General features: G+C 52.1%; 1 protein-coding gene across 2 annotated transcripts in view; it reads left to right on the top strand.

The window, feature by feature from the left end:
• ATP2A1 (ATPase sarcoplasmic/endoplasmic reticulum Ca2+ transporting 1) overlaps positions 1-13178 on the top strand; it is a 34187-nt gene that overhangs the window by 833 nt on the left and 20176 nt on the right. For both annotated transcript variants that reach the window (XM_074956702.1, XM_074956703.1), the window contains exons 2-7: positions 1133-1150; positions 1673-1755; positions 6684-6788; positions 7152-7290; positions 8527-8607; positions 9160-9245. In XM_074956702.1, coding sequence (XP_074812803.1) covers positions 1133-1150; positions 1673-1755; positions 6684-6788; positions 7152-7290; positions 8527-8607; positions 9160-9245 — 512 coding nt within the window. The remainder of the gene's footprint in view (positions 1-1132; positions 1151-1672; positions 1756-6683; positions 6789-7151; positions 7291-8526; positions 8608-9159; positions 9246-13178) is intronic.

The following is a 13178-nucleotide window of genomic DNA, read 5'->3' as shown; positions in this document are numbered from 1 at the left end:
TCGGAGCCCAGGGAGCCACATATCGGAGTCAGGGTTGGAGCCTATCACAGAGAAGCCAAAGATGCAGACACAGGCAAGGCCCAGCCGTCCTGGGGACAAGGCAGCTGCTCCTTGGCTAAGAATAACCCGCCTGTAATTCCCTCTGGAATGGATCGGACACCAGAGATGCTGCATGGGGTGGAGGGCATCCTTCACGCTGCGCTTCCTGTCCTGGCACAGGGTTAAGAGGAGCCCCTAATGCCCGCGGGGCAGGAAAGTCCTGTGCTGGGCCAGCATGTGTGGAAGTGATGGGTGGCTCAGACTGCAATTGGGGATGGGAATGATCCCAACCGCACCACGGTGTCCCTCCAGCTTCCTGCCACCCCCCAGCCCCATTGGGCTTGGTGCAGGTCCCAGAGCAGCAGGCCAGCGAGCTCGGGAACTCTCAGCCCAGCTCGGGTCACCGCAGGAGGGCGTGTGAGTGAGTACTTGTGTGTGAATGAATATGTTTGGCTGCATCTATGTGTGTGAGGGCGTGGTAGTGTGTGTGTGTGTGTGTGTGTGTGTGTTTGAGGGTGTATAGGTATGTACGGGCGTGTTTCTGTATGTGTGAAGGCGTGTTCACAAGTGTGTGGGTGTGTGTTACATGTATGTGCAGGTGTGTTCACATGTGTGAGGGCATGTTTACATGTCTGAGGGTGTGTTTACACCAGTGGGCATGTGCGCACCCCATTCTCTGCGTGTCTGTGCAGCCCCAGCTAGGGAAACGTAGGGCCCCGGTACCTCATTTCAGCTGGGCCCACCCCTTTCCCATTTCACCCCATTAATTTTTGGGGGTCCTGCCCCCCCTTTCCTCCTCCTGTCAGCCCTGTGTGTGTCTCAGTGGGTCATGCACACACACACTCTCCCCTTAGCCTGGCAAAGGCGCCAGGGTTCGAGGCCCCATGCCCTGTGCAACCCTGGGCTGGGTTGTTGTGCCCCAGGCCAATGAACCCATCGGCCCCTGTTTGTGTGGCATGTCCCCTCATTTGGGGCTCGTTCCTATCTCCCCAGCTTGCAGCATGTACTCTGCCCCGGGGGTTCCCCGCTCACAGTGCTAACCAGCCTCTTCTCCTCTCTTCCTTCGCTCCTGCGGCGGTGTCTCCTTGGGCAGAGCTCCCAGCAGAGGAAGGTGAGTCCCAGCCACTGGTGGCCCCAAAACCACAAAGTGCCAGAGCCCATGGCAGCCACTGCCGGCCACATCCTCAAGCCAGCCCCAGCCTCTCTCTAACGGAAACCCTGGGCCCCCACCCATTAACTCAGGGCCACCAGGGCCCACGGCCCCCTCCAATAGCCCAGTGCCCTCCATTGCCCTATAACGTTACCCCTGTGGGCAGCACCCTCAACCCAGTGCCCCCAAGGCCCTCCCCTGCCCCACAACCTGACTCCCCAGCTCTGATCCCCATTCTGGCTCCAGCCCCTGGGATTTGCAGGGCTGCCTGTTTTGGTTGCATGGATTCCTGGAGCTTTCATCACCTGACACAATCTTTAATTCCTGGTGACTCCAGGGCAGTCCTGGAGGTCTGGCACCCTAGTGACTTGGTGTCCCTGCCTCTGACCCGCTGTGTCCCCACACCCAAGGAAAATAGGGGTGGGATCCCTGCCGGGGGGTGGGGGGATCCCTGCTGCTCCCTGACCCTGCCCCACTCCCCAGGCAAGTCCATCTGGGAGCTGGTGGTGGAGCAGTTTGAGGACCTGCTGGTGCGAATCCTGCTGCTGGCGGCCTGCATCTCCTTCGTGAGTGACGGGGGGCTGGGGTCCCAGGGTGTGGGAGGGGATGCATCTCCTTCGTGAGTGATGGGGCCTGGGGGGTCCCAGAGTGCTGCAGCTCCATGATTGACTGGGGGGTCCCAGAGGGCTGGGGGAGAGGCTATGGTGGGAAGGGAGCTCTCTATGTATAACATGGGAACTGAGGAGTAAATTTTAGTGTGAGAGGCTGGTATGTCCTGGGACACCCATTGGGGTAGAGACTGGAAGTCAGGACTCCTAGGTTCTATCCCTGGCTCTGGGATGGGAGCGGGGTCTGGTGGTTAGAGCAGGGGGGACTGGGAGTCAGGATTTCTGGATTCTATTCCTGACCCTGCCACAGGCTCTCTGTGCCTCAGTTTCCCCCTTTTGAGCAGGGCAGGGTGAAGTCTAGATCACTCCTGTGTGCAAAGTACTGGGAGATGCTGGGGGACAGGTGTCCCTGGGGAAGGGCCAGGGGTACGGTCCCACCCCACTCCGTCCAGGCCCCACGCTGTGTCTCTGTGGCAGAGGTGCTGGGGGCCCGGGGCTCCTCAGGCCAGGAGGGGAGCAGGCTTTGGGAGTCGTCTTGCATCGTCCTTCACCATGACCTTTCTGTGCGGAGGCCTGGCCCAGGCCCGCCCGGAATTCAGTCTTAAAGGATTCAGTATCGGCTCCGGAGAGGCAGCATCTCAAGTGTCGGCAGCTGGGCCAGGGCTGCGGGTGGAAAGAGGAAGCCAGGGCTCGGGAGTGGAAGGAGGGAGGCCCAGGGCTTCGTCTGGCAGGTGTTAAAGAATGGGAGACCCTGCCTGGATAGGCAGTGGTGGGGGGAGGAGCCCCTCCCCCAAGTGATTCTCCCCCCATGTGGCTCCATTAGCCCTCCTCCCATGTCCCCTTGATCTTGATATGTACTGGGGGGGGAGGGTGGCGACAGCTGGGCCCCCCGTCCGCTTGCGTGAGTGCAAGAGGCCTGTAAACTGATCTCAATCTCACTGGGCCTTGGATGAAACCTGAGTGGGCACAGTTGGGCCCAGCCTGGGCAAGGCTGCCCCATCCCTGTGTGTAACTGTGTGTGTTTGGCAGATGGGGGCGGGGGGAGAGGGGGCTGATGTCTGTGCAAAAGTGGGAGACACTTGGGGGGGTCTGTGTGAGTGTGTACACACACGTGTGGCTGTTTTGCTGCAGGGGGGAGTTAGAGAGCTGGCCCCTGTGTCTGAGGAGGTGTGCATTGTGCTGCACGTGTGCATGCCTGAGGGTGTGTCTGTGCAGGAGTGCTTCGCTTGGTAGGGGTGGGGTGTGTCTGTGCAGGGGGTGTGTGTGAAATCCAGTTATTCCCTGAGTCAGAGCAGCAGGAGGTGACACCCCAGCACCTCAGGAGCCCTGGGACAGTAAACCTGCAGCTAACCAAGCTGATTGTGACCAGGTAGAGGGGATAGGCCAGAAATGGAAGCTATTTTGGGATAAAATAGATTGATGAGTGTGTATGGAGATAGATTAGATTAGATTAGATTAGATTGGGTGGATGGGGATAGATAGATAGATAGATAGATTAGATGGGGTATATGACGAGATCCCTGGGGTGCAACGTGGCACTGTGGGACCGCTGTGTCCTCTTACCTCACTAAGCTGGATTGTCTCTCACAATGCCTTACTGATGACAAGCAGCAAACCTCTCCCATGCTGTTTTCACTGAACAGGTAATCATCAAGTGATCCTTATCTTTTTTGAGATGGGGTGACCACATCTGCAGGCAGTATTCAAGAAGTGGGCGTACCATGGATTTATATAGAGGCAACATGATATTTTCTGTCTTATTATCTCTCCCTTTCTTAATGATTCCAAACATTCTGTTTGCTTTTGTGATGGCCGCTGCGCATTGAGGGGATGTTTTCAGAGAACTCTCCACAATGGCTCCAAAATCTGCTTCCTGAGTGGTAACAGCTAATTTAGACCCATCATTTTATATGTATAGTTGGGTTTATGTTTTCCAATGTGCATTACTTTGCATTTATCAACACTGAATTTCACCTCCATTTTGTTGCCCAGTTACCCAGTTTTGTGAGATCCTTTTGTAATTCTTCACATTCTGCCTGGGATTTAACTATCTTGAGTAGTTTTGTATCATCTGCAATTTTTTCCACCTCATTGTTTACCCCCTTTTCCAGATCATTTATCAATATGTTGAATAGGACTGGGCCCAGTACAGACCCCTGGGGGACACCACTATTTACCTCTCTCCATTCTGAGAACTGACCATTTATTCCTACCCTTTGTTTCCTCTCTTTTAACCAGTTACAGATACATGAGAGGACCTTCCCTCTTATCCCATGACAGTTTACTTTGCTTAAGAGCCTCTGGTGAGGGACCTTGTCAAAGGCTTTCTGAAAATCTAAATTCATTATATCCACTGGATCCCTCTTGTCCACATGCTTGTTGACCTCCTCAAAGAATTCTAGTAGATTGGTGAGGCATGATTTCTCTTAACAAAAACCATGTTGACTCTTCCCCAACATATGTTCATCTATGTGTCTGACAATTTTGTTCTTTACTATAGTTTCAACCAGTTTGCCCAGTACTGAAGTCAGACATACCGGCCTGTGATTGCCGGAGTCTCCTCTGGAGCCCTTTTAAAAAATTGGCATCACATTAGCTATGCTCCAGTCATTTGTTACAGAAGCTGATTTAAATCATAGGTTACAAACCACAGTTAGTAGTTCTGCAATTTCACATTTGAGTTCCTTCACAACTCTTGGGTGAATACCATCAGGTCCTGGAGACTTATTACTGTTTAGTTTATCAATTTGTTCCAAAACCTCCTCTAAAGACACTGCAATCTTGGACATTTCCTCAGATATGTCACCCAAAAAGAATGGCTCAGGTTTGGGAATCTTCCTCACAACCTCAACAGTGAAGACTGATGCAAAGAATTCATTTAGTTTCTCTGCAATGGCCTTATCGTCCTTGAGTGCTCCTTTAGCATCTCGATCGTCCAGTGACCCCACTGGTTGTTTAGCAGGCTTCCTGTTTCTGTTTAACTTAAAAACATTTTTGCTATTACTTTTTGAGTCTTTGGCCAGCTGTTCTTCAAATTCTTTTTTGGCCTTCCTACTTGTATTTTTATACTTCATTTGCCAGAGTTCATGCTCCTTTCTATTTTCCTCACTAGGATTTAACTTCCACTTTTTAAAGGATGCCTTTTTACCTCTCACTGCTTCTTTTACTTTGTTGTTTAGCCACGGTGGCTCTTTTTTGGTTCTCTTACTATGTTTTTTAATTTGGGGTATACATTTAAGTTGAGCCTCTATTATGGTGTCTTTAAAAAGTTTCCATGAAGCTTGCAAGGGTTTCACTTTTTGCGCTGTACCTTTTAATTTCTGTTTAACTAACTTCCTCATTTTTGTGTTGTCCTCCTTTCTGAAATTAAATGCTACAGTGTTGGACTGCTGTGGTGTTTTCCCTGCCACAGGGATGTTAAATTTCATTATATTATGGTCACTATTACCAGCTCTATTCACCTCTTGGACCAGATCCTGTGCTCAATTTAGGACTAAATCAAGAATTGCCTCTCCTCTTGTGAGTTCCAGAACTAGCTGCTCTAAGAATCAGTCATTTAAGGTGTCAAGAAGATTTATCTCTACATCCCTTCCTGAGGTGATATGTACCCAGTCAATATGGGGATAGTTGAAATCCCCCATTATTATTGAGTTTTTTATTTTTATAGCCTCTCTAATCTCCCTGAGCATTTCACAGTCACTATCACCATCCAGGTCAGGTGGCTGGTAGTATCTCCCTACTGCTATCTATCTATCTATCTATCTATCTATCTATCTATCTACCATACATCCCCATACACCCCTGGATCCTGGGCAGGGTCTGTGCAGCACTTGGCTTAAGGGGGCTCCTGATCTCAGTTGAGGTCTGTGCAGCACCTGGGACAAGACTCCATTATAATAGAAATACCCAAGAGAGTAATGAGTATTGGGAGCTAGGTAGCTACCTGCGGGAGTGTGAGGTAGGGTGTTGTGCGCTGTGTGTGCGAATGGGAAGGACTATAATGCTCCGAGTGATGGGCTGGGGTGTAGTATTTGCAGTGTGTGTGTGTGTGTGTGGGGAGATCTGTGTAGGATGTATGTGAGAGAGAGACACATGTAGTTCTGGGGGTATGGAGGGGGGTGTAGTGCTCTGGCTGTGTGTTTAAGAAGCCGTAGTGCTCTGGGCATCTATGGGAGGTGTGCAAGTGTGTAGCTAGGTGGGGGAAGGAGAGAGGTGTAGCACTATGTGTGTGTGTGTGAGGGAGAGAGAGTGAGGGTGTAGAACTGTATGTGTGTCCGGGGGAGGATGTAGAGTTGTGGAGAGGTGTAGCACTTTTGCTATGTGGCGTGAAGGGTGTAGTGCTCTGGCTGTGTGTCTAAGTGGGTGTAGCCCTCTATGGGGGGAGGGTGTAGCTCTGTGGAGGAGAGGGGAGAGGTGCAGCACTGTGTAAGTGTGTAGTTCTGTGTGTGCGTGTGGGAGAGTATAGTGGGGAGGGGGTTGTATCTCTCTGGCCATGTGGGTGAGAAGGGTGCAGCTCTGTGGAGGTGGAGGGGGAGTAAGGAGTGTAGCTCTCTGGTCATGTGGGTGGGAGGGGCGTAGAACTCTGTGTGGGGAGGGTCATGGTGAAGGTCTGGGCTATGGCTGTGGGTGGAAGGCGTGTAGCATTTAAGGGTGCGTGGGTGTGTGTGGGAGGGTGTAGCTGTGTGAAGGAGGGGAACGGAGAGCTGTAACTCCCTGGCCATATGGGTGGGAAGGGTGTAGCACTCTGGGTTTGTGTAGCTCTGTGGAGGAGGGGAAGGGAGGGCTGTAGCTCTCCAGCCATGGGATGGGAAGGGTGACTTGTGCTGTGCATGGGGAGCTCTGTAGGTCACACAGACGTGACCTGGTTGTGGCTCTGCCCCTCATAGGTGCTGGCCTGGTTTGAGGAAGGCGAGGAGACGGTCACTGCGTTTGTGGAGCCATTTGTCATTCTCCTGATCCTCATCGCCAATGCCATCGTAGGAGTCTGGCAGGTAACCAGGGGCCAGCGACCACCCCCTCTATGTGCTAAGCAGGGTCAGGCCAGATCAGTATCTGGATGGGAGACTGCTGAAGTGACCCGGGAGATAGCGCAGGAGACTTAGAAGTGGTCACTGACATCAATGTCTCATCCCAGAATGGGGTTCCATCTTGGCACCGGGCGATGGGCCCCTGTGTAAACAGCCACGTGCACCACCCCAGAGGTGGCCGCACCTCAACACCAAGTGACGGATTGCTGTGTAAACAGCCAACAGCAACCCAACCCACATCTCATTGCCGGTTGAGGGGGTCTCAGTTCACCCAGCCCCCGGGGGGCTGTGGGCAGGTGGGCGTGACTTTTTGTGCTGCCCTGGCAGGAGAGGAACGCTGAAAACGCCATTGAGGCCCTGAAGGAGTATGAACCCGAGATGGGCAAGGTGTACCGCGCAGACAGGAAGTCTGTGCAGAGAATCAAGGCCCGGGACATGGTCCCCGGCGACATCACCGAGGTGGCTGGTGAGTGTGTGGCAGTGAGCACATCAAGGTGCTGAAGGCACCATGGAGCAAATGGCACGGGGCATCCTCGGGCAACGGTTAAACACACCCTGTGTACTGAGGGTTGAATGGTCGGGGTGACGTCCCAACCATGCTGTTGCCATGATTACCCACAATGCCCTTGGAGGGTCGCCGATGCTCCTCACCCGTCCCCTCTGCGAGGGTGTCGGGGCTGTGGGGGCTGGCTGAGCAGGGCCTCCCAGCCTCTCTTGGCCTTGTTTACTGCCTGGCCCCAGCCTGCCCTGACCCTGGCTTGTGGGGCAGACGCAGCCTCATTCTCCCCGGGCTGAGAGGCGGGTGTTTGGGAACAGACAGTCCCTGGCCCCAGCTGAAAGCGGAGCTCCGTGGAATCCCCTTTGCGCTGCACTTGTTCAGTGACAGGTGTTCCCGGGCCTGGGCTTCAGCCAACTGCCCCCCCCCCCCCCGCCTGGGGGGAGAGACCCTGTGTCCCCCGCCATGGCCCCATCTCCACCCCTCCCTGCAGGCTGGGGGGTGGCCTTATATCCCCCTTCCCAGTGCCCCCCAGCCATGCCAGCCAGCCAGCCGGGAGCCCTGACCTCGCCATCTCCTTGAGAGCCCCCTGGGCAAAGAGGGGGGGCTGAGGCGCCGGGCGCTCCTTCTATGGGCAGTGCCAAGCGGCCGGGGCAGCAGGAATGTGATGAGCCAGGGTTACGAGGACATGGCCAGCAGGACATAGAGGGCACTAAGGAGGGGGAGGAGGGAGACACTTACTGAGCTGACAGGAAGGGTCCCAGCGGAGAGGGGCAGCTAGGGTTACACTGCTGGGGGGCCTGATCCCCGCCTGGAATAGCGGGGCTGGTGCCCCGGCTAGGGGTGGACAGGGACAAAAGATCCAGCATTTCCTCTCCCTGTATAACCTCTTCCACACCCCTGGCTGTCTGGCTCCCTCCCTCGGTGTGGTCTCCTGGTCTTGTGTGTTGCTGACACGCAGGGGCCGTGTCCCCCCAGCTGCTGCTCCAACACTCTCAACCCCGGCCCTGGGGAATTCAGTGCCTTGTACCCCAGGGATGAGCTGGGCCAAAGTCACACAGCCCCCTTACCCTTTTGCCCTGAGCATCCCCTGCAGCCCTGCTGAGAGGGGGTGGAGTGCAGGGTCTGCCCTCCAGACTCTGGTAGTGGGGACACTCCTTCCCCCGTGTCCATCCATCACAGCATGTCCTGTGCCTCTCCATGCAGTGGGTGACAAGGTGCCAGCTGACATCCGGATCATCTCCATCAAATCTACCACCCTGCGTGTGGACCAGTCCATCCTGACAGGTACAGGGCCTGGTGGGGGGCAAACCAGCCTGGGAGCTGGGCTGCGGGGAAAAGAACTGGGGTGGGGGCTGGGCTGGTGGGGGAAGGACTGGGTTGGGGGCCTAGGGACGGCAAATCTGGTCTGGGGGGGACAGAACTGCGGGGCAGGCATGAGAAATTCAAGCTTGTGATTGTGAGTCTGTAGCCCTGGGGGATAACAGTAGCCAGTGCAGCAGGTCTGTGAGTGTCTGGGGGGGTGTATGCTGGGGGGGTGTCTGGGAGGTGTTTGTGTGGGTGTCACTGTGTGTGTGGGGGGGTGTCTCTCTGGGTGACTTTCCATGTGTCTGTCTGTCTGACTGTCCATGTGTCTGTCGGTGGGTGAGTGGGTCTCGCTGGGGTGGAGGAGGGCGTCTCTAAGCTCCTGTTCCGCTCCCTGTGTGTGTGTGTGTGTCTGGGCCTGTTTGCGTCTGTGGGTGCCTATCTGTCCATGTAGTGGGGATGTCGGGTGTCTGTCTGGCAGGACTCCTGGTGCCCTCATCCCATGTGCTCAGCCCTCTCTGCTCCTCCTGCCAGGTGAGTCTGTTTCGGTAATCAAGCACACGGAACCTGTCCCAGACCCTCGTGCTGTCAACCAGGACAAGAAGAACATGCTCTTCTCAGTGAGTGTTGCATGAGGGCTTGAATATCTCTTCCCCCATGCTGAGGGCTGCCCCTCTTCCCCCCAGCCAGAGAGCTGTCCCCCACGTCACCCTCGTCATGGACTCCCAGGCCCTGTGCTCTCTCTCAGCTCCGTACGGCCCCTGGGAGGAACCCCCTTCAGTGTGACAGCCCTTCTCGGGGGTCCACTCTCTCTCGGGGGTTAAGCCCTGGGCTCCGGCGCCTCCTGGAGCTGCACCTCTCTGAGCCTTCAGCACGCCCGTCTCTGCCGTGGGCCCCCTCAGGGAGTCCCCTCGCTCTGGCCCCCCGGGGCCTCCACCCTCAGAGAGAGCAATGCCCCCCGATCTCCAGCCTGCAGTGACTCAGCCAGCATAACACGGGAGGTTTATTGAGCATCTGAATCCAGCACAGGCAGTTCTCAGGGCCCTCAGGCCTGGCCAGTCTCAGCACCATCCAGCTGGGTCTGTCCCCATCCAGGTGGGCTCCGGCTGTTCTCTCTCCCCCGAGTCCAGCAGCCCGCTCCTTCCAGCCGAGCCTCTTATATCACCTCTCCCCTTGGCCCCTCCTTGTCCTTTGTGTTCGGTCCTGGGCAAACAGATCACCTGGGACTAGTGGTGCAAGTAGAAATCATTTCTTGCCCGTACTACACTCATGGGAGGGACACAAGAGGGCATGTGACCTCCCCAGGTGACCCTCCATGTGACTCCTCTCTGCCCTGCCCCCAGCCCAGGGCCCCCATGCTCTGCCCGTCTCCTCCGACACCCCCCCTTACATGTCTAAAATTTTATGCTTTGGGCCCCTGGTGCCACCTGTACTTCCAGGTGTCATTGAGGATCCAGCAGCACCCCAAATTGAAAAATTCTTAAATGAAAGAAGGATAGGAGGGATAATCACCCCACTTTCCCTTAACATGCTATCAGTGCCTCCCTTATGTTCAAATTAAGCTTCTGCCAGCTTGCCTTTATCTAAGTATTGCTCTCCGCCAGGCACTAGGAAAGCAAAGATGCTGCACCATCTGAGTTTGATGGAAAAGAGGCATAGAACTGTGTGTGCCATGTACATCTTGATAGGACTACAGCCCAAATTGTTTTATTATTTTCCTCAGCATGACATATAGGAGGGGAAATCAGAATCAGCCTGGCAGAACATTCATAAGAACTGTCTCTGGACAGATAAGCAATTGATCAAAATTACATTCTCTGATCTCTGGGGCCAAATCCTGTTCCCATTGAAATCAAAAGGAGTTTTGCTATTGAGTTCAATGGGAGCAGGCTTTGACATTTGGAGAGGAAAGAACAAAACCACTCAAGCAAGGGCTACGTTGCTTATACCACAGCTGTCAAAGGCTGCTGACTCATGAGAAAGTCAGCAAACATCTGTTCTTTGTCCATTGCAAGGGAGAAATCAGCAATCAATGAGGTTAGAACAGTCTCTGTACCATTTCCAGCTCATAAGTCCATCTGCAAAGGATCAAGGAATATCAAGGCTCCAGATTACCTTAAAGTCCTCAGTCCCTTGGTTAGAATGCTCCCATTAGTATATGTTCATAGCCCAGAGGCTGGAGCAGGAAAGAGGACAGAGCAGGAAAGGCAAAATAGATATGTTTCCAGACCAGGGCCTTTTAGCTTCTGCCAAGTGCCAAGTAAAGGGAAATCTATTCTCACTGTGAAAGATGGTGTTTGGAGTCACATGGGCAACTTACATGTCCATCACCCCCACCCATATTCTAGTTAGAACATTCACAAAAAGTCCATTAAGTGTAGACAGGCATTTTCCAGGGTCCAGTGTGAGCTAAGTATTCCTTAATGGGCAATTCAGCTTGACTTGTCCCTTCATGTGCTGGCTAAATACCTTGTGGGCATTACCACAGGAGCAAACATGTAGTAAACATAGCTAATATTCATAACTTCAGATACCAAGATGAATACACATGCATAGAAATAGCATAATCATAAGTACCAGTTATTTCACCTACATGACGAGTCCCAAAAGAGATTCTGAAAAATCACACCACGTACCTGAGACCCTCTGTGCCAGCACCAGGCCCCACTGGAGTTTTATCTGTTATGTAACAACAGAGATGGAGCCAGTGACACGACTCCATTTAGCCTAAAGGGGCAAGGTTAATTTTGAGCTGTTCAGGTGTGACTGCACCTTTAGTCCATGGGGGCAGACTGGCTGGCCCCATTCAGGTTAATGGGCTTCAATGTTCCTTGCAGTTAACTTTTTAATGTTCATAAACCTGGCATGGGCTGAGGTAGTTTAAAGCATAACACAGGTTTTTAGGTTTTCATATCTGTGAACCTCTGCCTCTTTGAAATTTTATTATTATTATTATTATTTTGCTGGTCATAATGTGGAAGGTGTGACAAGTTGGGTCACAGAATCCCCCTTGCGACTGTCATCTGATGTGCTGAGACTACCTCTGAGCCTGTTTTCTCTGCCAGTTTGGGCCTCCAGAACCCTGCTTTGTTGAGCCAGACATGCCAGCCTGCTGCAACACAGACCCACGGTCTGACCCACACCCCCAAAGCTGCAGACTTAACTGAAAATGGCTTAGCAAGTGCTCCTGTCTCTAACACCCAGACACCCAGCTCCCAATGGGATCCAAACCCCAAATAAATCTGTTTTACTCTGTATAAAGCTTATACAGGGTAAACTCATAAATTGTCCACCCTCTATAACACTGATAGAGAGACATACACAGCTGTTTGCTCCCCCAGTATTAATTGCTTACTCTGGGTTAATTAATAAGCAAAAGTGATTTTATTAAGAATAACAAGTAGGATTTAAGTGGTTCCAAGTAATAACAGACAGAACAAAGTAAGTTACCAAGGAAAAAAAACAAAACACGTAAGTATAAGCCCAATACATTAAGAAACTGATTACAGATAAAATCTCACCCTCAGAGATGTTCCAATAAGCTTCTTTCGCAGACCTTCCTGGTCTGGGCCCAATCCTTTCCCCTGGTACAGTCCTTGTTCCAGCTCAGGTGGTAACTAGGGGATTTCTCATGACTGGAACCTCCTTTGTTCTGTTCCAACCCTTATATAGCTTTGGCACAAGGCGGGAATCTTTTGTCTCTCTGGGTCCTCACCCCTCCTTCTAAATGGAAAAGCACCAGGTTTAAGATGGATTCCAGTACTAGGTGACATGGTCACATGTCCTGTGAGACCTCAAGCCTTCATTCTTCCTGGCCTGACTCACAGGAAGGCTTGCAAGTAAACAGAGCCATTTACAACCAATTGTCCTAGTTGATGGGAGCTATCAAGATTCCAAACCACCATTAATGGCCCACACTTTGCATAATTACAATAGGAACTCAGAGTTGTATTTAATATTTCTAGTTGCAGATACAAGAGTGATACATTTATACAAGTAGGATGACCACACTCAGTAGGTTATAAGCTTTGTAATGGGTTTCAGAGGGGTAGCCGTGTTAGTCTGTATCAGCAAAAACAACGAGGAATTCTTATGGCACCTTAGAGACTAACAAATTTATTTGAGCATAAGCTTTCGTGGGCTAAAACCCACTTCATCAGATGCATGATACCTTACATGAGACCTTTTGCATGAAGCATATTCCAGTTACATTATATTCATACTCATTAGCATATTTTCTTAAAATCATATGGAGTGCAACATCACAGGAGGGTATCCTCTCCGCCCTCTGCTCATGAGGTTATGTATGTGTCTTGTAGCACTCTTCTGAACACCAGTTAGAAGGATTTTTTTTTTCAGTAAGTGTGGACTGATTCTTTTCTCTTAGAAGGCATGTATTTTTTTCAGGTTCACGCTGATTAACACAGAAAACAATTGGGGCTGTTAAACTTTCTTCAAATTCCATAGAAAATTAAGTTCAGCTATATTTTCCAGTACAGTGATAAAATGGCTGTTTGTATATACAAATATCAACATGCTTAACTACTGACTTG

This window comes from Natator depressus, chromosome 6 (genome assembly GCF_965152275.1).
Source record: "Natator depressus isolate rNatDep1 chromosome 6, rNatDep2.hap1, whole genome shotgun sequence".
Classification (NCBI taxonomy): domain Eukaryota; kingdom Metazoa; phylum Chordata; order Testudines; family Cheloniidae; genus Natator; species Natator depressus.
The sequence above is the reverse complement of the archived record's forward strand: the minus strand, read 5'-3'. Positions and strand labels throughout refer to the sequence as shown.